This window comes from Lonchura striata, chromosome 15, assembly GCF_046129695.1.
Source record: "Lonchura striata isolate bLonStr1 chromosome 15, bLonStr1.mat, whole genome shotgun sequence".
In the NCBI taxonomy this organism is placed as follows: Eukaryota; Metazoa; Chordata; class Aves; order Passeriformes; family Estrildidae; genus Lonchura; species Lonchura striata.
Genome location: NC_134617.1, coordinates 6,413,134 through 6,435,706, shown reverse-complemented (window position 1 = coordinate 6,435,706; position 22,573 = coordinate 6,413,134). Strand labels below are relative to the sequence as shown.

The 22,573-nt window shown below is 55.7% G+C and overlaps 1 protein-coding gene across 1 annotated transcript; it reads left to right on the top strand.

Annotated features, from left to right (window-relative positions):
• The first annotated feature begins 5,231 nt into the window (after positions 1-5,231).
• CDX1 (caudal type homeobox 1) lies at positions 5,232-17,822 on the top strand. Its single transcript, XM_021552207.2, has 3 exons — positions 5,232-5,658; positions 16,801-16,946; positions 17,565-17,822. The coding sequence occupies exons 1-3, from the start codon at positions 5,232-5,234 to the stop codon at positions 17,769-17,771; spliced, it is 780 nt and encodes a 259-aa protein (XP_021407882.1). The 3' UTR covers positions 17,772-17,822.
• Positions 17,823-22,573: the final 4,751 nt, after the last annotated feature.

Genomic DNA, 22,573 nt, shown 5'->3' with positions numbered 1-22,573 from the left:
GCCAGGATTCATTGTTTGGGGATGCTGAGAGAGCCCTGGGGAGCCCAAAGCATCCCGGCAAGCACACGTCAGCCCACTCTGTACATCCCCAGGGAGCATCCGCAGCCGCACATTTTGTTTAGGAACAGCACGTTGGGGTTACAGCAGCTCCTGGGAAAGGCCAGCGCAGAGGAAGCACCAAAGCCAGAGGAACTCGCCTGTGCAAGTGTGGGGGTGGAGGGCAGCAGCTCTGCTACTTCAGCATCATCAGCCCTTCATTGCTCACCTCTATTTTTGGTGTTTCGTGGTGCTGCAGGACCCAGTGGTCCCCCTGGGGCTGGGACAGCTGCAGTGTGGGATGCCAGACCCCTCTCAGCTGAGATCTCCAGCCTCAATAAGCGTTGTTAAGTGCTAATGGGGGCTTGGGGTCATGTAGTGCAGCATCTCTGGTAGGGAAATCAACCACTGAAACAGGACATTCCAGGGTATTTGGTCTGCTCTTGCATCACGTGGATAAAAGCAGCTCTCTGAACTCCTGCCCCATCCCAGGCAGAGCTGGGACCACAGAGAAAAGCCCATATCCCAAGCCTGATATAGAGGAGAGAGACCAGAGCCAGGTGACCCAAGACAATGGTGGAAACAACCATGCTGAGTCAGCAACAGGTACCATGTGCCAGCAGGTGACAGGCAGGTACAAAAGAAGCAGCAGGTGCTGGCCTACTCCACTCCTTTGAAGGTTTGATGAGGGCCAGATTTTCTCCAGCTTCAGTTTTTCAGAGCCTCTATCAGTTCCAAGTCAGCCCAGGAATTTCAGCGTTGCTCTGAAGTGGTGTGAAGCTGCAGAGCACAAGAGAGGAGTGGCGGGTGCCAGGGAGCACAGCACCACATCTGGGCAGCCCATCTGCTGTGGCAGCTGCCAGCACATGCTGCTGGCTGGATGCAGCCCCTGGGCCCTGCAGGGAGCTGCCCCGAGGCTTCATCCAGCATCTCTAAAGCTCTGCCCTGAGGAGCCTGTACCGTGTGTGTGTGTGTGTGTGTCTGTGTGTGTGTGTGTGTGTGTGGTCCTGCTTGCACTGGGTGGGTGACACCAGTGCCCAGGGAAGAAGGGGAGGCAGAAAGGGCTGGGCTTCTTCCAAAGTGAGTGCATGCCCAAGCATAACATGATGGGAAGCATCCTGTGGAGTATCCTGCAGCATTGCCCAGCACTGGGAACACTCCTGCAGCACTGGAAACCCTGGCCATGGACACCACAGGGTGCCAGCAGTGTCAGGAGGTAACACTGGGCTGTACCCATGTATTGTGCTGTGTCCTTAGGGGTGCTGGCCCGTTGCCTACATCCTCTGGGCTGGGGCACTGGGAGGAGGCAGCAGCCAAGGACGATGTTATCCTGCTGCCTTTCCCCACCTCGGGGCCTTTCCGACCCCGTCCCACGCACTCCTCCTCACCCCCGCCACGAACCTTGGTATTAAATGTGCTCGGCAGAGCCCCGGGAGGCAGCGACAGGCTCCTGGGTGAATACTAATAACGGTGCTGTCCTCTGGCCCCAGACTTTCCCACACATCTGCAGCCACTTTAATGTGGGAATTGTTAACCCTCTGCTTGCCCCGTGCCCGAAACACAGCCAAGGAGTGAAACCAGGACGCTCGCCAGCAGTGCAGGGGGAGTCACACACCCAACCCACTGAGAGCAGGGCCCACACATGCTGGGAAGCAGTGAGGGCTGGCAGCATGTGTCCCTGTCCCCAGTGCCCTCTTGAGAATTGTCAGTTTGTGGCATTTGCATTTGCCAAGAAAGCTGATCCAGATCCCAAGGAGCATCACTGAGCCCTGGATGGGGAGAGGGGAGCTGTGTGGCAGCACATCCATTTGGGCTGTCCTGGTCCATCTCTGGGGATCAGCTCTGCAGACTCTCCTCAGCTTGAGGACACAAGTGACAGCACAGGGGTGGTTCAGGCATCTGGGGAGAGCCAAAGGCCACACACGAGTCTGCAGTGGAGCTGAGGGAGATGAGGCAGGGGGCTGTCCTCTGCAAGAGGGTTGCACTGATGTCTCCATTGCCAGAGAGGAGGGGTAACTCTTGGGGCATTCAGGATTTAGGGAATGACTGAAAGCTCCTGGCTGGACTGGGATATGAGTGGGGCCATGCAGCTCTGGGATATGCTGGTCTGAAGCCACAGATTTGCCTTTGGGAGCAATAGGAGCTGGAGGGAGTGGGGAGGTGGTGGGGCAGAAGGCTGTGGGGGAAAAGGGGAGCAAGGGGAGACATCTCCTTGACTCAGTGTGGGCATCTCCAGTTCCTGCAGAAACCATGGTGGGGTTCAGAGCGAGCTGGGGACAAGGCAGAACTTGGTTTCCCACACTGAGTGCCTCCTCCATGGGAGCAGGAGCTGATGGGATGGTGTCCCTGCTTCATCTGGGGTAGCTGCATGCAGCCTGGCCCCAGGGACGTCCCAGCCCTCCTCCTTCCAGGAGATGGCATCACTCGATCACGGATAGCAGCACCGAGCCCCAGGGAGCATCCAGGGAGCCCTGACTGCTCTCCCTCTCCACTTCATCTGCCTGGTTTCTACCAGGAATAGCAGGTCTGAAGGACTAGGGGTGGTCTGCAGGTTGGGTGCATTTCTGGGGGTCTCTAGGGTGGATGGAGGGGGTACTGCCACCTGCTCTCACCCAGCTGGGGACCCCAGGGGCTCTGTCAGTTCCTTATCTGGTCACCCATGGGACCCCAGTGCAGGTGGCATCCTGAGGCACTGAGGGTCCCCCTTAGCCCCCTTCAGCCCCAGTTGAGCAGCTGAGATGCTCCTTGGGGAGCCCATGAAGGGCTCCTCATCTGGCTCCTCCACAGCAGAAACTTCACCACCAGTAGTAAATGGGTCAAAGAAAGGAAGAAGAGGGAAGTTTTTGTTGGTGGGTCTTTATGGCCTAATTGTCCTCCCCTTTGCCCACACTGAGGGAGATCCTGCTCAGCTGTCAGAGGGCACCTGGCCATGCTGTGCCCTGCCTAGCCTGTCACCTGCTCCCCTGGGGAGGATGCAGGTGTGGGCTGCTGCCCCAGAGCCCTGAGCCCCCCAGCACCCAGGAGCTGCCTGAGCCCTTGGCATTGGCTCCACAGACTGGGAAAAGGTAAGGGGAGGCTGGGCTCCCTGTCACTGCCCGTCAGAAACAGCCAGTGGCAGGAATAACCCCAGTCCCTAAAACTGGGGGTGCAGCCACCCCTGGGATGGGACCCAACAGCCACCTGTGTTCGTCTGTGTTCTACCTCCCACCATCTGCTCAGAGGGAATTTTCTTTTTTTTTTTTTCCCACTTCCTGAGCATCTTTGCTGATGGAAGGAAGAAGAAGAGTAGGGTGGCCTTGACTCTCTACACAGAGCCATGGCTGTACTGAGATCTTGGGGCAAATCCAGGGTAGATGGGGTTATATGGCACATCAGGCAATCTGAGCTGAGTGCTGAGCTGAGATCATCACTGGGTGGGACAGTCATGACAGTCACCTTTGTCACAAGGGAGGGACCTGGGACAAGGCTGAGCAAGGGGTTGGGGCCCCTGGGGGCCCAGAAGGGATGCTGCAAAGGGCTTACCTCTCCTGGTGCCTCCAGCCATGCCAGGTTTGGGGAAGCAGAATGCAAGTGATGCCAGCTCTGGGGGTGATTTCCCATTGCTGGGGGTTTACCCATCTCTGTCCTCATAAACCAGACCCCTCACCTCCTACCCATCTTCCCTGCATCTCATCCTGGCACCCACCCTTGCAGGAAATGGATGTAGCACAGGGGAATATGTGCACCCTGTTTCAGGTAGAACAGGGGCTAGACCAATGGGATGAGGTTCTTGGGACTGACACAGACCACTGAGGGTCCAAAGCGCCATGACAGAGGTTTTATCCTCTCCTCTCAATGTCATCCTTAATTTTTCCCCCCTGACTCCTATTATCGAATTCCAGGTTAGTTCTGTCCCAAGAGGGTGAGGATCATCCTTGCCCTGCTCACATTTCTAGCAGAGATGTTGCAGAGAAAATGACAGAGGGTGTTTTGCCTTGGGGAAGTGACAAAACACCTTCCTGAAGCTTCTATGGACTCTGCTTCTGACTGAGGAGAAGTCAGCCTGCAAATGAGAGCTGTGGCTGCAGTGGTGGCCAGTGCAGCTGGAGTGTGACACTGGCAGGGAGGGGGACGTCAGTGGGGCCAAGGTTCCCGGCTGCCAGTGGTGGGGGTTTCTGGGCAGTGTGTCACCCAGTGCCCCTCTGCAGTGCGGGTGTGTCTGGCCTGACAGGTGATGAGTGGGTGATCTCTGCTGGCATGTTTGTGGCTGGCACCTCCCACCTTGCAGGCAGATAGGGCTTCACAGGTGTCCCCTTTCTGCTTGAGTTTCCCTGTCACCAACATAAGGGGATAGTTTTGCTTTCTTAGGAGAGAAAACAGGTGAGCAGCTCCTCTTGCTGCAGGGCCGTGAGCCCCCTGGAGATGTGTCAGCCCAGGTACTCCCAGCAGTGTCCATGGTGTCCATTCTCCCTGCACAAGGATTCTGCCCACCTGTCCTGCTCTCTGAGGCTGGGCTGAGCTTTGCTGTCAGGATTGGAGGGGTGGATTTGCTCTGGGATGAAGGAAATGCAGACCCAGAGCCTCCACCAGCCCCTCTTTTCCAAAGGGGCAGATGCTGCCACTGGGCACAGGAAAATGCTATCTGGAGCAAGAGTTTGGTGTTCCCCAACATGGGGACAGGGTGGGTGACAGTCGCACACAGGCCAGCTTGTCCCCTGCATGCAGCCAGCTTTCCATACAGAGGTTCATCCCAAGGCACCCTGTTCCTGGGATATGGATGGTGGTGGGGTCCCTTGGGGCATCCTCATGGGACTCCTGCGGCACCCTAATGTCCCCAGAGCCAGCTGCTACAGAGAAACCACGTCCTGTGGCTTGGGCACAGCTGTGGGGTAGTGACAGAGGGGCTGGGGGGTCCTCGGTGCTCCCTGGGGTCACCCCCTAGCTCATCCTCCTCGCAGTCAGAGTGGGAAGTTTGAACTCGTCCCCCTCACCCGCTGGGGTTTCTGCACTTTGAAATGCAAACCTGCCTTTCAATGCAAATGCTGCGAGAGGTTGGGCCCAATAAAAGCCCGTGGGCAGGGAGGTGCCTGGCCCCAGGACAGCTCCCCAAGGCGCCCAGGTGAGTGCTGGCGAAGGAGGGGCGGCCGCCTCCCCGCACCCAGCGGCCGCAGCCGCGGCTCGGCGGCGCAGCATGAGCGCGGGGACGGCCCGGGAAGATGTACCTGGGATATCTCGTGGATAAGGACACCAACATGTATCCCAGCCCGGTCCGGCACCCCAGCCTCAACCTCAGCCCCCAGAACTACGTGCCGGGGCCACCGCAGTACTCGGACTTCGCCAGCTACCACCATGTGCCGGGGATTAACAGCGACCTGCACCACGGGCAGCCGGCGGCAGCCTGGGGCTCTCCCTACACCCCTGCCAAGGAGGACTGGCATTCCTATGGCACCGCCGCGCCGCCCTCCACCGCCAGCCCGGGCCAGTTCGGATTCAGCCCCCCAGATTTTAATCCCATTCAACCTCCGGGCTCTGGACTCCTGCCTCCAGCCATCAGCAGCTCGGTCCCCCAGCTCTCCCCTAATGCGCAGAGACGCACCCCATACGAGTGGATGAGGCGCAGCATTCCCAGCACCAGCAACAACGGTAAGGAAACCCCCAGCCCTGCACCCTGCAGCGTGCCCGGAGCAGAGGATCCCTCTGGAGTTCTGCAGGGCTGGATCCTGCTCTGTGGCTGTACGGGGGCTGCCAGAGGGACAGCAAGCTTGGCCTGTCCTTGGCACGACACCCAGTCCTCAAAGAGCAGGGGAGCTCTGAGGTGGCAGGGGCTGAGGATGGGCAGGGAGGGTGCTGTCCTTCCACACTCGCAGCTGGGCTTATCTGGCTGGAAAGCCATTCTCCCCAACTGGTGCCATTGCCTGCGGCCACTGGGTAGGATGGGCAGAGCCAGAGACCCCCAGGACCCTGGAGGTGTTGGATGGGAGGGGGGTCTCAAAAGTGCAAGAGTGAGAGTGTGGGGCTGTGGCTGTACACGTGAGTGTGAGAGGCTGTGTAAGGTGGGTGTGCAAGGTGCCCAAAGCTGTGTGCGTGTGCAGGGAAGGAGGTGTGTGTATATCCATGCCCTGTGTGTGAGCTGCAGGCTCTGTGTGGGTGTGCAGGGCGCCACGAGGAGTGTGTGTGTGTACAGGCAGTGGCACCAGGTGTGTGTGGGGAAGGTGAGGTGCCCGGTGTGTGTGTGTGCAGGGTGCTGTGAGGACAGCGTGGTGCCCAGTGTGTGTGTGCAGGGTGCTGTGTGTGCTCTGGGGACAGTGCCACGTGGAGGGTGGCCGTGGGTGCTGCAGGTGCACGGGCCAGTGGGTGCTCGGCTCTGCAGGAAAGGGGGCCCTGGTTCCTGTGGTTGCCTCTGGCCTGGGCACAGAATGCTCATGCTGTCCTCAGGGTCCTGTCCCCGCTGAACTCCTGACCTGGGGGAAGCGTCTGGGTGACCCCAGCCCCCTCCCCGCCCTGCTGTCCACTTCAAAGGCGGTGGGCAGATCCCCCTTGGGGCCAGCCCAAATTGACAAGGATTCTCTTTGTCATGGAGATGGTGGCCGGCTCCTTTGGCAGTGAGGTGAGGTGCGGGCCCTTTGTCCTGACTACCCTCACCCTTTCATCTTCCCAGCCTGGACCCTTCCCAGCAGGACCCATGGGGCTTGACTGAACCTGCCACCCCTCTCCCTCTCCTGTGCTGGCCATGAGCTCCTCAGAGCACTGCTGGGGCCAGCTCATTACAGGAGTGGCTGTGGGCATCTCTCAGGGGCGAGTTTGCTTTGAGTTACTGCTGCCCCAGATCCCTGGAATCAGGGCCTGGGCTCCCTGTGTGAAAAGTGCCTCCAGTTTTTGGCTTTGCACTATTCCCAGTGGCCAAGGGCCATGTAAGGGTCTTCTGCAGAGGAGCCTGGGGTCTTCCAGCATGGAAAATACCTACTCGTATTCCCAGAATCCGTGTGGCAGGGATGGGGACCAGTGTCTGTAGTGGAGCAGGCAGAACAGCCTGATAAATGGAAAAAAACCCAGCCCCAGTCTGGAAAGAGGAGGGAGAGGCAGGCTGGTATTTCCTGTCCCATTTTAAGCACTGAATGTAACTATTTAGGAAAAATGCTTCCCCCCAGATGCAGTGATGGAGACCCACAGGCTTGCCAGGGCTGAGGGCTTCCCTCTGCGCAGGGTGGAGAGGGAAATGTGATGTGCAACCCTCCCCTGCAGTGGGAACCCTGCCACTTCTGCAGGCTTGGTAGGTCTGAACATCTTGCTTTCTTCTAAGAAGAGAGGTAGGAGGGAAAATGAATGGGGAAGGAAAGCACCTCTCCTCTGGATCAAGGCCATGGGTTTACACCCAGCAGTGGGGCCAAGATAAAACAGGAGCTTGAAAGTGCCTCTGATTGAGTTAGATGACAATTGAGTTGATTGAATTCTGGAAAAATATCATTAGTTGCTTAGTATGTATCTCTTAGATCAAATACATACAAAGGAACAAATAAACCAGCCTTGTTCCTCTCACACACAGAGGAGCTACCCCAGCCCCACCACAGTGATGCAGGGGTGAAAAGCTCTTTCTTGGGGTGGTTTCCTTGGGGTTAAGGACCTGTCCTTGCACCTCTGTGGGATCCAAGCCCAACGCTGCTGCTGCTGCCAAACACTGCAGGATTTGGTTGTGGTGGGATCATGAGCTGGGAGATGGTGGGATGCAGGTGGTGTTCTCCACTGCTGCCCTTTAAATAAAAAGTCTTATTTAAGCTTGAAAGAGAGTAGGGCAGAGATTGGTTTGACATAGATAAGGGTGAAGTTCTTAGATGAATCATTTTATTGAAATCAATGAACTGGACTTTGATCAGTCTGGATTGATAAACTCCTCATCTCACCGCAGTGGGAATAGGAAATGAATACCTGGAGGTTTTTTGCTACAAATATCAACAGTTTCATTGTGAATGCTATAAATCGTAATCCTTCAGAGAGTTGTAGATCAATGTTCCCCTTGTGTCTTGGCTTGTATGAACAGCTTCTGGCCATAGTTTGAAAGCTTTTGGGGAAGAGCTGAATGGTAGCAAAATAAAATATTGTGCAGGGAATATGAGTGTGTTGGGCACTTCTGCAAATATGATCCAGAGCTTGAGAAAAATCAATGAGAAATCTCCCAATGACTCACTGCAGAGTCAGGCTTTACAGGGGGGTGATTTTCTGTACCTGTTGCTACATTCATGCATGCTTCACCTGGCTGAGCTGAGATAACCCAGCAGCAGAAGGGATTAAACCGGGAATTGGGAGTTACAGGGAATCGAGCTGGAAAAATGTCCCCAGGCCTCATTTCTCTCTCCAATGTCACCTCCTTTTCTGCTCATAAAATCTTCACTAGCAGCCTCATGCTTCCTCCTTATTCACAATTATTTGCAAACTTCCCTGTGAATTGCACCCAGGGTTTATAAAAAGCTCAGGAAGGTGGCTGGAAGTGGAGCTGGCTGAACTTTGAAATTCACCCTCTGCTTGTTAGTCATGCAAATCCTCAGATACCGCCTCGGGTCTGACTTTTAGGTCACTAATTGAGCAGGGGTTGCAGTGCTAAATATTGCAAGTGAAAGTGCAATTGGAGCATCCCTTGCAGAGGCAAATGTGCTCAGGGTTTCGTGTGGTACCAATGCCTGTGGTCCCCACGCAGGTTTTGGGTTGATGGAGGGCGAGCAGTGATGCTCTGGGCATGTGGTGATTTGCTGGGTGTGCAGTTTTCCATCTCAGTTTTATTATTTCTAGGTCAGTTTTCCAGCTCTGTTTATTTTCCTAGAGGGGCCCATGAACACTGGGGGAAGAGTTCAAGTCCCAGTAATGCGACAGAAATGTTTCCCCTGGACTGCTGGGATTAATTCTGTGTTTGGTATGTTTTGGGATGATGGTGCTGGCTGGAGGACAGTGCATTTCCCTGCTCAGTCCCTGCATGGGGAGCCTTTCTTTAGGCCATGCTCATTCCCTGTGAGACCCTTTCCTTCACTGGGACACTTGAGGTGTGTGTCAGGCCCCATCAGTCTTCTCCCTTTGAATTATTAACCCACAACCTGCTCCTGGCCCCAGCTAAGGTTTGTTGACTGCTTAGCCTTCTGGCCAAGGTACAGGCCTCTCAAACTTTCCTAGAATTGACTTTCCTTTAACAAAAAGGGCTTCCCTGGACCACTGGCAGTACCTACGTGATGGGCTTGGCTGGCTAATACCCTGGGATTAGCAGAGGGACACTTTAAACCTCTGGCCAATGACAGATGTTTCCTATAGGGGACCTTTCAAGGACACCCACTGCAGTCCTGTTAGCTTTGTGATTGCTTGGATAAGGGGCTGCATCCTTCCCCCACACTGCCCTATGGCAAGGATGGGCCAAATCCTATAAGGCTGCAAAGGGGGAGAGGAACCCTGGTGTCCATATGGACCCCCCCCCCCCCACTGCCTTTCTGTCCTGCTCTGCCCACTGCAGATGAGCCACATCCAGCCAGGAGGCAGGCTGGGATGATCTGGGTCAGGCTGGAGTGAGGTGACGTGCTGAGTGGGGCTGTGCCCACCCCACGTGTGCCAGCAGCCCGTGTGTCACCCCGGAGCTGCTGTGCTCTTTGACCCAACCCAGGAGCCAGGCTGGCGGCGCTCAGCTCGGCACTCATAAAACATGGGAACAACTGAAGGAATTTGCCAGGTGCCAAAATAAAGGATTGAGTTGCTGGAGGGCTGGGAGAGACTTGCCTCAACACCCAGCTTTGTGCTGCTGCCCCTGGGGATGAAGGGGGCATCTGGTTGTGTTGTCCATGTCCAGCAGCATGGGGTTGTGATGGGGAATCGCCAGCTCGCTGCAAACACCAGGCATCTGCTCTTCATCCCCTTGGGGTTTGCACCTCCCGGGAGGAGGATGGGGCTTGCAGGAGGGGTGTCCTCACCAATGGGTGTGGAGTGGGTGCAGCTCTGTCCCTGTGCCACGGTGCTGGCTGTGTAAAACCCAGCCAGGGCCAGCCTGTGCTCCTGTGCACCAGTTTGTACTCTCCAAACGCAGCTCTTTGACCAGGTGTTTCTGCCCTTTCCTGCAGCAGGGCTGCCCTGCCTGTGCTGTGCACCGAGCCTGGGCTCTGCTGCAACCCCCGGGCATGCATTCCCCAGCCACACACTGGCACTGACAGCAAACCTCTTTAGGGAACACAGCTTGATCCTCAGTGAGCAGGAGACCAGAAAGCCATTGGGTCAAGCGGTGCAGTTTGGAAAGTGAAATGGTTCCAGTGCTCACCATATGAAGCTGAACCAGGTTTTATTGCTACCTGGTACACATTGGAGAATTGCAGTTTGCTCTGAAGCCTTTGGCACCAGGATGAAATATTCAGGTTGTGTGAGGTGAACTGCCATGGAGAGAGCTACTCGGGGTGGTGGAGCATTGCTGGGCTCCTTGGAGGGGCCCTCAGACTCCAAGATGAGTCCTGGCTCAACCCTGATCTCTCAAATGCCCATTTTTCCAACCCAGATTGGAGATGGGGGAGCTCTGAGGAGTGAGGATTCATCCAGCATTCCCTCCCTCCTCAGCACTGAGACATTAAATGTGTACACAGATGTGTGGCTCCTCTCAGCCGTTGTCTAAGTGCAGTGCATTCTGGCAGAGGACTGATGTCAGGCAGGCTCTCGGGGAGGGTTGTCCTGCCGAGGGGGTCGTTCACAAGCCACATGGCTCCGCTCCTGCGCCCCGCGCTGCTCGTCCCATCCATCACTCCTCTGCTTCCTGCGGCAGAGGGAAAATAGCTGAGGATGTTGAAGTATGCAAGGGAAGGGGGAAGGCTTGTGAAAGCCGTGAGCTGCCGGTTCCCAGCGCTCAGGGAGTGCGAGGGGCTCGGGTTTATCCCCCCCTCCCAGACCACAGAGGAGCGTGGGTGTTTCGGAGCGGCTGGAGCTGGAGGGGGAAGGAATGAGTGTGGAGAGGGGGTGGACAGGGAGGGCATCCGAGGCTCAGCCCTTGCCACCACCAGTGCAGACCTCGGGGCTCCCGTTTCCCGTCGGTTTAGGGCTGGTGGAAGGGGCTGGGCTGCCTGCCCCAGCCCCAGCCCCAGCTCTGTGCAGCGCGGCTCCATCATCGCTGCTCGGCAGAGGGAGCATCGGCCCCTCTGCACCAGGCAGCTGGAGCACATCTGGCTGCCAGATGAGGGTGGCTCCAGCCAGCCTGGAAGCTCCTGAGCTTTAGGAGCCGACCTCAGCCCTTTCCTGGGCTTGGTGTGTCTTTCATGGGGCATTTCTCTGCTGGCTGTCCTCAGCTTTGTGGGGTTGTGAGGGGGATTTCCCCCCATGGATCTACAGAAGCCTGGGGATTAAACTGCACAGGGAATCTCATGGCTTTGACCCTGGGGCTTTGTGCCTCAGTTTCTCCAGCTGTTGCATTGCCTAAGCTCTGTTGGGGTGAGGGAAGTTTTCCTTGATCCTTTCCCTGGGTAGAAATGCCAGATCCTCACAGAGCACCGATTCCTCTGCGATGGGAGGATTTTATCCTCTTTGGAAGTAGATGCTGCTCATTAGAATGGAGCAGCTTTACCACGGAGAGGAAGCACCCACACAGAGGGGACAGCCTTGTGATCTGTCTTGCTGCACTTCACCTCTGGTATGGACCAGTTCTTTCCCAGGTGTTCTGTGGTGACAGGACTTTTACACCTGATGCTTTTCAGCATTATAATACTGCAATGCCACCAGATAGTGTGGGAGCAGGCCCCCAGTACAGGCAGATGGGCAGACAAGGCTGTACAGATGGAGCCAGTGTGGGGCCAGAGCACAGCCAGGAAATGGGATCAGGCAGGATGGCTCTGGAAGCACAAGGAGCCAGCAGAGATCAAGGCATAGGAGCTGCTGAGGCAGCCTGGCAGTGATGCCTCCATCCCCCTGCCAGCACCTCCTCTGCAAAGCAACACCCAGTGTGTCCCCAGGCCCTGGGGACCTCTGCTGTGGAGTGGCAGCTGTCACTACCATCTCAGTGACTCCAGCCAGTGAGTTGGCACTACCATAGCCCAGCTTCCCTGACCAGAGCCCTGGTGGCTGCACAGCAGCTTCCCACAGAGCCAGAGTTTGTGTTTGTGGTGACTTTGAGCTGCTTTGACCTGTGAAATAGAGACTTTTCTAAAAGTGCTGCAATTTATGCTCCTGGCTGCTGGCATCTGTGCTGCTCCTGCTGTGGCTGGGAGAAATGTGTCCCATGGATGGGGATCCTCCCTTTGGAGCTGGGCTGACCCCTCATAACATGTCAGCTTTTGCTCTGCCTCCACACAGGGTGCCACTGCCACCCCACAGTCTCTTTCTTCCCTGGTTTGAACCAGCCCTTTCCCAGCTGTTCTTAGAGCTGCTCAGCACGTCTCACAATGTCCATATTCTCAGTCTGTTAGGGTTTTTGGGGCACAGTTTTTTCCTTAAAACCATCCTTTGGGCAGGCCAGGAGTGGGGATGGAGAAATATCCCCTTCCTGTTAGCCTCCACTGTGGCTATGAGGGGATAGAGCTTAGGATGGTGGGCACAGGATCCACTTTGATTTTCCCTTACCCTGCCAGGCTCCTGATCCAGCCCCGGGCAGGAGCTCTGGTATCCCTGTGCTGGGGCAGGGCTGCTGTGGGGAGTGAATCCAGGCTGGGGTCAGGGCTCCATCCCCTGGGTGTGTGCGTGCACCCTCGGGAGCGCGTCCCTTGGGGTTTGCACAGCACATTAAAGCTATTCCCTTATCTAATCGTGGCTCAGGTGAGTGCTATTAGGGTTATACATTAACAGTGCTAACGATGCCCTCTCCCCACGCTGTCATTGGCCCTGCCTTGATCCCAGAGCCGAAACCATTCCCACTGGCCCCACGGATGGCTCCCTTTGCCTGTCCAGCAGTTCCTTTGCCTGGGCTTTCGGGGACACGCAGGAGGGGCTGTAAATGCATAGCAGGGTTGGAAGGGGCTAACAACTGTGCTAAGAGACATCACTGGCACCCCCTCTGCACCCCATCCACTCCCTCCTGGGGCAGCAGCCCCAGCTCCAGGTTATCCCAGCCTGTTTCAGCTTTGCCAGGCTTGGCTGGAAATGCAGGAGCAGTTCCATCCCTCTATTTGGCCATAGGCACGAGGGCTCCCCATAAGGAACCGGATTGGCTTGTCCCCAATTTCCTCTTTCTTTTCACAGAGCCATAAAAAGGCTCCAGGAGAGAGTTAAGTGTAACCCAGCATTCATATTCAAGGTAGTTGAATTATTCATTGTCAATAGTATTTCTTGCAAATCCTTTTCTTCTCCTTGTGAATCACCCACAGTACATCTCTGAATTCAGCAAACATCTGAAAACAGCAATTAGTGGAGGTGAATAACTTTCCATCTCTGGCTTGGTCGTCAGCCCCCTGTTTTGAATTTTTTCTACCTGATATTGAGCAGAAAGTGATGATATTGATACTGATATTGAGCTGGTGCCCAGCTCACCCCATGATGGCTCTGCCAGCCCCAAGGCAAAGCCCAACCTCTATCCAGGATGAAGGATGAAGAAGGAATAACAAAGAACAGGCTGTGATGGATCTATTTACAGCTGCAGCAGGAAATAATAATTCCTACTGAAATTCATGGCATATGTGATATTCACAAACCGCCTTATTTCTTTAGTCTTTAATTCATTTTTTTTACTCTATCTGTCAACTCCTTCACTTTACAGGTATTCCTTTTTTCCAAACAGTGGTATTCAAATAAAAACATTGCAAGTGAGATAATTTAAAAGTTATTATCTCTTTAGAGAGGCTTTTGCTTTCAAATGGAAAAAAAAAAAAAAAGATAAATCTATGAGAAAGAAAAATCTTGCAGGAGCCCCTGAGCCTGGAGGAGCCAGAGGGGACCCAGTTTCTCACGGAGCTGCTAAACCTCACATAAATCTCCACCAGAGCATCTGGTTTATTCTGTAACTTCTTGGGAATTGCTGTGTTTGCAGATTCAGCACAGGTCCCTCCTGGGCTGGGGTGCAGAAGATCTTTTGATGCTGGTGAACCCTTGCCCTGCAGGGTGCTGAGAGGCAGCAGTGACCCCCGGGAGGGACAGGGGCCCTGAGGGAGGGTGAGGGCAGGGTGGGATCCTGCATGGGCTGGGTGTCCCCAGCATCACTCCAGCCCCGCAGGGCTCCCGTGGGCAGTTTTGTTTGGAGCTGTCACAGCTGATGTGTGCCAGACAGGAGACAAGTGCCTGGCAGAGCTGCCATACACCCCTTGCCCTGTCTCTGCAGACAGCCCATTAACACCTTGTTCAATCAAATTAACCTTTTTTCCCCTTTTTTAACTCACAGGGTCACCCTGTGTGGTATGCACAGGTATGACCTAATGGTGGTGAGGAGGGATCAGGTGTCTGTTCCTACCCAGCCCTGGGATGAGCTGGGCTCCCCACTCTGAAACATTCACTGAATTCATCACATCCCTCAAATACCAGTTAGTGGCTGAAATCCTGAAGTGGTGCTGGAAATCTGGTTCTACTCCTGGTCATGTTGCAGCCTGGCTGGGCTCCTTCCCTCTTCCATGGATCACTGGAGAGCTTCAGTGCTTCTTGGGGACTGTGCTGGGACCCTCAGCCATCGCCCTGCTCATGCTTTGCTGAGCCAGCACCACCGGGAGCAATGGCAGGAGGACACAGACAGAGGCACAGCAGTGGAAACTGGCTGCTAACTCGAACTGAGTGACTGCTGCTTGTGTGCCTGGGAGTGCCAGCATCAAGTGCCAGCAGAGTGAGAAGCTTTCCATGCCCATCCCAGGTCCTGCTGGCTCCCACTCGTGCTTCCATTCTTGGTTTGCTCAGTGGTCAGTGCCATGAGCTGGACTCTTGTGGCTCCTGCTCATACAGTAGAAAATCAGCTGCTTTCTTCCATCCCATGTGATGCTGCAAGGGAGCCCCTCTCCCACTTGCAGTACTCTGGGGCCATGGGCTGTCCTGTCTTGAACTCTTTCACATTTAGGTTTCAGCATGAGAAATGGCTTAAGAATGTCTCCATCTCCTTGCAATGGGAGAGCAGGAGAGAGACACTGTCAAAAATAAAACTGTGCCAGTTGACAAACAGATTTGCAGCCTGGAGGTTGGAGTTTGCTCTGTGGATGTTCTCTGATGTCCCATTAGGGTGTTTAGAGCCCAGTTTTCCTCTGCACTACCTAAACTCCTGCTTCCACTCAGATGGTGTCAGAATATAATTGTACTGCTGGGACTGCCCAGTGTCCAACTGATTTGGCCTGAGTGGATGTGCAAAAGATTTGTTAGGGAGAACAGATGAACAGGATGGCAGGCACACTAAGATCCCATTTCCTGGCAGAACCAGGCTGCCAGCACAGTTATGTAGGTTGTTGGGTCACTAGAAATCCCTTCCTGCACATGTGCAGCAGTGGTGTGCAGGATCTTGTCCATGTTGATACACCCAGGCAGCCCCAGGGAAATCCATTGAGCTGTTCTGAGCTTGCTCCCACTCCTTCCCACAGCAGCATTCTCAGCATCAGAAATTCAGAAGAAGATGGGCAAACACCTCTGCCAGGCAAACAAATGACCAGGCATCATCCCTCTCAACTCCCTGGAACAGGATTTTGTAATTTTGCGTGGAGAAGCAAATATTCACAGCTGTGTTTATTCCCTGCCTATGGGCTCTTCTGCAGAGGACAACACCAGGAACTTCTCAGCAAACTGCCAGGCATGGGCATCCTCCCTCAGAGTGCCACCTGCCCCCACAGCCCAGGCAGAGCTCCACAGCTCACCCTGTGTGCCTGTGGGATAACAAAGGAACTTAGGAAGAGACAGCTGGGCTACCTTTGACTGTATTTTTCTGCTAGAAAGCAGCAGGTGCTGTTTGCAGACCCATGGGATGTGCACAGACGTGTGGATCCTGATGGCCCCAAGCTCTGTCCATACTGGGGGACCAAGGAGAGATTCAGGCTGGCTTTGGCCAAATACCCTGGCCCATGGAGCCAGTTCCCAGGAGTTCTTGGGCATCATGTGGGCTTTCTCCAGTGCATCTTTAAAGAGTGCACCTAAAGCACTGCCCTTTGTCTTAGCTCGGTACAGGGAGAAGGAGAGCAACCCTCTGGGTGGCAGCGAGATGTGGTCCTTCCAGGGTTTTCTGTCCTTCCCTGTTCTGATCCATGCACATTCAAGTGATGGCACCTTGGTTTGGGGCTTCCTAGAAAAAGAGCTGGGCTTTCCTTCACCCTGCCAGGCAGCTGTCCTCAGCCCACTGCAGGACCTGCAGCTCTGCTCCTCTCAGGGACCATGTGTCATGACACAGGGGATTATGGTCCATATGTTGGATATTAGGAAAAAGTTTTTCACAAAAAGAGTGATAAAGTTCTGGAATGGTCTGCCTGGGGAGGTGATGGAGTCACTAGCCCTGGATGTGTTTAAAAAAAGACTGGATGTGGCACTCAGTGCCATGGTTTAGGTGAGGTGTCAGGGAAAGGGTTGGACTTGATGATCTCGGGTCTCTTCCAACATTGTGCTTCTGTGATCTTCTGTGATCTTCAGAAGGGATCTCTGAATCCCTCCTGCTCTTTCCTCCAAGCAATTCCTCCAAATCCCAGGTACTTCCCAACAAGAAGAAACACTCTGGTGCAAAACAGGAAGGATGTTAAAACCAGTAGGAACCTCCTGATTCTCCCACTGGTCCCCAGGGCATTGCCATGTTTCTCCTGATCTCTCCACAGGTGGCTGTGTGTCTCCTCCATGCCCTTGGGGATGCTCCTTGCGTTCCACTGCTCCCCTTCTTCCCCCGTTGGCTCACCCCCACTCTGCTCTCTCTGCCAGGCAAGACCAGGACAAAGGACAAGTACCGGGTGGTTTACACGGACCACCAGCGCCTGGAGCTGGAGAAGGAGTTTCACTACAGCCGCTACATCACCATCCGCCGCAAGGCTGAGCTGGCGGCGGCCCTGGGGCTGACCGAGCGGCAGGTCAGTGCTGCGGCTCCCGGGAACCCCGGGCGGGCATGGGCATGGGGAAGGGCGGGGAAGGGAATGGGCATGGGTATGGGGAAGGGCAGGGAAGGGAATGGGCATGGGGAAGGGCGGGGAAGGGAATGGGCATGGGGAAGGGCGGGCATGGGCATGGGGAAGGGCAGGGAAGGGAATGGGCATGGGGAAGGGCGGGGAAGGGAATGGGCATGGGGAAGGGTGGGGAAGGGAATGGGCATGGGGAAGGGCGGGGAAGGGAATGGGCATGGGGAAGGGCAGGGAAGGGAATGGGCATGGGTATGGGGAAGGGCAGGGAAGGGACATGGGCATGGGGAAGGGCAGGGAAGGGCAGACATGAGCATGGGGAAGGGCGGACATGAGCATGGGGAAGGGCGAAAAAGAGTGGACATGGGCATGGGGAAGGGCGGAGAAGGGACATGGGCATGGGGAAGGGTGGGAGCTTTAGCCCAAGGAGTTAGAGGAGGCCCCACCTTGCTCCACAGACACTCCTTCCTTTCCAAACTTTGGGTTGCCCTCCCTGCTTCATGAGGACTGGAGGTTGTCATCCTTGCCTGTGTCCATCCTCATCTCCTCACTGCCCTCTTTCCCTTTCTGCAGGTGAAAATCTGGTTTCAGAATCGGAGGGCGAAGGAGAGGAAGGTGAACAAGAAGAAGCTGCAGCAGCAGAGCCAGCCCACCAGCACCACCACACCAACCCCACCAGCTGTCAGCACCCTGGGACCCATTGGGGGCCTCTGCAGCAGCAATGCCCCCAACCTCGTCTCCTCATCTCCGCTGACAATCAAGGAAGAATTCATGCCTTAACCGTCTTCACCAGCTACAGACCCCAAGAGAAAAGCACTATGCAGCAGAGCCCTGCCAGCCCACGTGCTCTGAAGGGTGACAGCCCCTTCCAAAGACATGACTGTCCCTGGCTGAACTGATGGGACAGACAGTGAGGCTGGGCCAGGTGGCACTGGGGCCTTCCCAAGGAACTGGTGGGCTCTTCACTGTGTAAAAACCTGGGTTAGGTCCTGCTCTCCCATAGGAACCACACACTGGTTTGGTCTCTGGTCTTTGTAGCAAGGTCCTGATGTCAGCAGAAGGAAGGGGTGATAGTGGAGGAGGGCTTTCCTACGGTGCTCCAGGTGCTTCCTTTGGTGCTCCTGGCAATCCAGCTGCCTGGTGCTTTTGGGCAGTTCAAACAAGACTGAAATAGAGAAAAGACCTGGCTGGACTCAAGGCAAAATGAATTTCTGCTGAGCTGGTCTCCTGGGAAGTGAGGTGAAGAGGGCAGAGCAAGATGGGCTCTGGGAACGAGGCAAGACCTTGGCTGAAGGATGTGACATGGGAGCCCTTCAAACCACGGCGATGGTGGCAAGCTGGAGCACATCCTTGACAAGAGTACCTGAACATCCCCATCGTTGTCCCCAGTGACCCTGGCGGTGCCCACCCCTCCATCCCCAGCCCTGCCCCTGCAGCCACACAGAGCCATGTGGAGGCACCTCCAGCAGCCCTGGTTCCCCTGGCTGGGCCATGGCGAGGTGGCACGGCAGCCATCCTCCACCTGGAGCACAGGGAGAGGGTAGAAGGGAGCCTGACACAGGCACATTTGGGGCAGACCACCCTGCTGAGCCCTCCCATGAGCAAAGGAAGAAGGACAGAAGGTTTCCCAGCGGGACAGGGTCCAAGAACCAGCCCCAGGCTGTCCAGAAAGGCCAATACTGGCAGAGTTTTGGGTGCTGGTCCAAGGGAGCACAGTAACTACAGACAGCAGGAGCTGCTGACAGGTGGGCAGGGGCCTCTTCAGGCATGCAAGAAATGACTGGCACGTGCCCTGGTGTTAGGTGATGGAGAGGTGGTTTTCAGAAAGACAGAGAAGCATTTATTTTCTTATTTTTAAAAAAATTTGATTACAGGACTAGAGATTTTGTCCTCCCTGTCTCCCTGCTCCTCCATGCACTGCACTCCCTCTCACCCACTGTGTTCCCTAGGCCAGTTAGCTAAATCCCATCCATTCCTACTGGTGAACCAGTAGGAGTCCCTTTATCCTATTGAGTCCCTTTATCCCAGGAGTCCCTTTATCCTATTGAGTCTTGACCATTGTATAGGCCCAGGTTAATGTGCAGCCCAGTTTCAGCAGCCCCACGGGCCAGTGGGGCACAGCTGGGACACAGCTGGGACACAGGAGGGTCTGTGGCTCCTTCTCAAGCAGCTCCTCAGCTGCAGTTCTGAAGACCAAGACTAGGATGAGGGAGCATGAGCCTTGCATGGTGGCTTGTATGATGTTTCTCAGCATTTCCTCTCCAGGCTCGGGGAGGATGGAGCAGCAGACGTGTCCCTGCTGCCTGGACACCACCCAGTCAAGCCCTCACATCCACCTGACACTGCTGTGCCTCGCGTCCCTCGGCCACACTGCCCACTGCCAGCCCCCAGAACACAAAGTCCCCGGCTGTGCTGTGGCTTTTACAAGCAGGTCCTCGTTATCCCACTGTGTGCACTGCTCTGCTCCAGCCCTCAAAGGCTTTGGTTCTCCCTCCTTCCAGTGACACTTCCCACAGCCACTGTTACCAGGTGTGCTCGGTGATGAGGACAAATGTTTGCATCAACTCAGGACTTCAGCTCAGTTTTTGTGTATATAAGGCAGAACTGGTTTTCCTTTTTATTTTTTAGGCATCGGTGAAAATAAAAACAAGCAGGGATCCTGTGTGACACAGGTTTGTTGCTGTCATTCCTGTCCGTGGTGCTGGGGCAGGGGAGGATGCTGGCTTTGGGGTCACACTGGTGCTGATGCTCCTGGGCACAGCCAGGGTTGGGATGGCACCTTGAGGCAGCAGCCTTGTCCCTGTAGCACAGTGTGCCTGTCCCACAGGGACACTGCTGGCAGTGGCATGGCTCATTTCATGGCATGGCACTGCCACGTCTCACTCCTTTGGCACCAAGAGGGATGGCAGACACGATGGCTGCGAACTCACAGCACTGGAGACAGAGGGGAGAGGGTGAGGCCATCGTTGGGCTGGCAGAGGCCAAAGAACAAGGCCAGCTGCCCATGGATGTGGCTGCCTCCTGTTGGCACCTCCTGGTCTCTAATCTCATTTTATGGCTGTCGATGGGCTGAATATCCTCCTTGTCCAAGATGAATAAACAGAGAATGAGGATGTGAGATAGTGCCAGGGACAGCTGGCACTGGTGCCTGACACTCTCCCCTCTCCATCCCATCAGTGTTCCCCTTGTCTAGCAGAACACTGAGCGAGCAGCTGCCCTCAGATCCCTGCCCCAAATGGCTCCTCCAGCCCCAAAACTCTCCCCAGTGCCAAGGGTTGCATGGGGTGTGTTGAGGTGCCAGGGCAGGACAGCTGGCTGTGGAAGGACACCTGAAGCAGGATAAAGTCCTCGTGGGTGGAGGAGATGGAGGAGTGGGAACAGGATGAGGTGGCATTGCTGGGAGAGGGGCAGAGTTCCTGCAATTGCAACAGAGGCTGCACCTACTGCTGCACCCTGGTGACCCTGCACTCACCAGCATGGTGCCAGGCTGCCCATGGCACAGGAGAACCACCTCATGCACCTCTGCAAGGAAACATGGGGAATCAGGAGCTAAAACAGGCAGGGGGGTGCAAATGCAATGGAGCTGATGCCATATAGGAAAGGGATGAGACTGAATCAGCCACCTGCTGGAAGAGTGGGCTGCACTGGGGAAACTGGAGCTGCTTCTGTGCAGACTCCAGCATGGTCCCCATGGTGGGGGCTGGCTCCCCCACACTCATCCTCCCTCCCTGAGCTTTGACTGCCTTTCATGTTCAATTTTTCCATTGCCACGTGGAGACCAGCAGTGGGGTCCTGCCCTGGCAGGGGATGGGGTGGTGGTAGCCCAGCACTGGGCATCACTTCTGTCTGCAAGGGGAGAGCCTGCAGACAGCAGTGGGGAGGGGAACAGAGCCCTGGTGGGGGTGAAATGTGCATCTCCCAAATTCACCTGAGGTGTTGGGTGGCCGGCAGGGAGGTGAGGGGCTGGAACAGAGGGAAGATGCTCCACTGCCTGCCCAGAGAGGCTGCGGGTGCTGTTGACAAGATGAAATTCCAACTGATACCCTAATCTGGCGCCTGCCTGTTTGCACAGCAGGGTAAAAGTCCAGGGAGCCGTGGGCTGTGCCCTTGGGTCCCTGCCACCCGTGTGTGCACAGGGAGCCAGTGCTGGCGGGAAGAGGCAATAAATGCACCCACACACCCAGCCACCCCTTCCCCCTACACACACACACGCTCCTTGACCGGGTGACGAAATGCATCTGCTCTGTTCCCCCTCCCAAGTCCTCCCCTGCGCCCTGCATCTGCCATTTGGGCAGGGATGGGTGAACCATGCAGGGCCCACCCTGTGCCAGGAAAGGGGCTGGTGGACACCGTGTTCTCACCAGCTTTGGAACCTTTGGTTCAAACCTCCTGGACACGTGTCACCCCTGGCAGGTGACAAACACCTGGTTCTAGCACCTGCAGCAGCTGCCTCCCGAGTCACATGTCCCACATGGAATCTGGCCCTTATGGGAACATCCTGCTCTCATAGCCGGGGGACCCTGGGGGCTGTCCTCTACAAGTTCCCACAGTTTCTCCCTGCTCCTCCCTCTGCACTTCCCATCAGCTCCCACTGCCCAGCTTTACCTCTCCTTGGAGAAATCTTGAAGCCATCAGCAAAATAAGGCCACACACAGCAGGTGGCCGAGCAAGCCGTGCTGCCAGCATCCTCCAGCATGGCTCACTTCCCAGCAGTGACTAACCAGGCACCGCTGCCTCGTCGCCTTCCTCGTGTCTGTGGCACAGATCTGGGCACGGTCCCATCCTGCTCCAGCCACCCTCTCACCCCTTCCCTGGCGGCTGCCACCAGGATATGTGTGGGCTGCCCAGGCAGGGTGGGCAAGGGTGTTTCCCCAGCCTGTGTTCTGCCCTCTCCTTGCCCTCCAGTGTCACAAAGAGCAGGCAGTGCCAGCGGCTCTCAGTGCTGCCTTGGGTGGAGGATGTGTGCTGTGCTTTGGCCCATGGGAAGGGAAAGGTTTACCTGGTGTCCCAGGGGTGGCTCAGAGGTGGAGTGGGAGAAGACAAAAATTGCTAGGAAATGCTTGCAAGCCCTGTGTGTGCTACCTAATGCCAGCTCCTTGGGGATCAGGGCACAGGGACAGTTGTGCACACCCCTGTCCTCTCCTGGGGCTTTTGGGGTCCCTAGATTGCACTGCTCCTTTCGGTTTTTTCTGCCTCTGGGGTGTGCTGTTCCATTAAGTGCATTTCTTGGCAGCTCCAGGGCAATGCAAGATGTAGTCCAGCCCTGCAATGCTAAGCTGAAACATCCCAGGTCCCTGAGGTGGGACATCTACTCCCTGGTGATGAGTCCCAGGCTATGAAGAGCTGCTGGTGCTACCAGAGCAGCACCAGGCAAACCAGAAGAGCAAGTTCCAGGTACAGAGCATCCTGGAAGAATTGGTATCAGCATGGACATTTCAGGGCACCATCAGTCCAGGGTGTCTCTAATGAAAGATACTGCCCTGGACACAAGAAGATGAGGCTGTGAAGTCTGCCCAGGAATGCTGAATGGTTTGAGTAGGGATCAGTCTGTGCTGGTGACGTGGGGCTGGGACAGCTGTAAG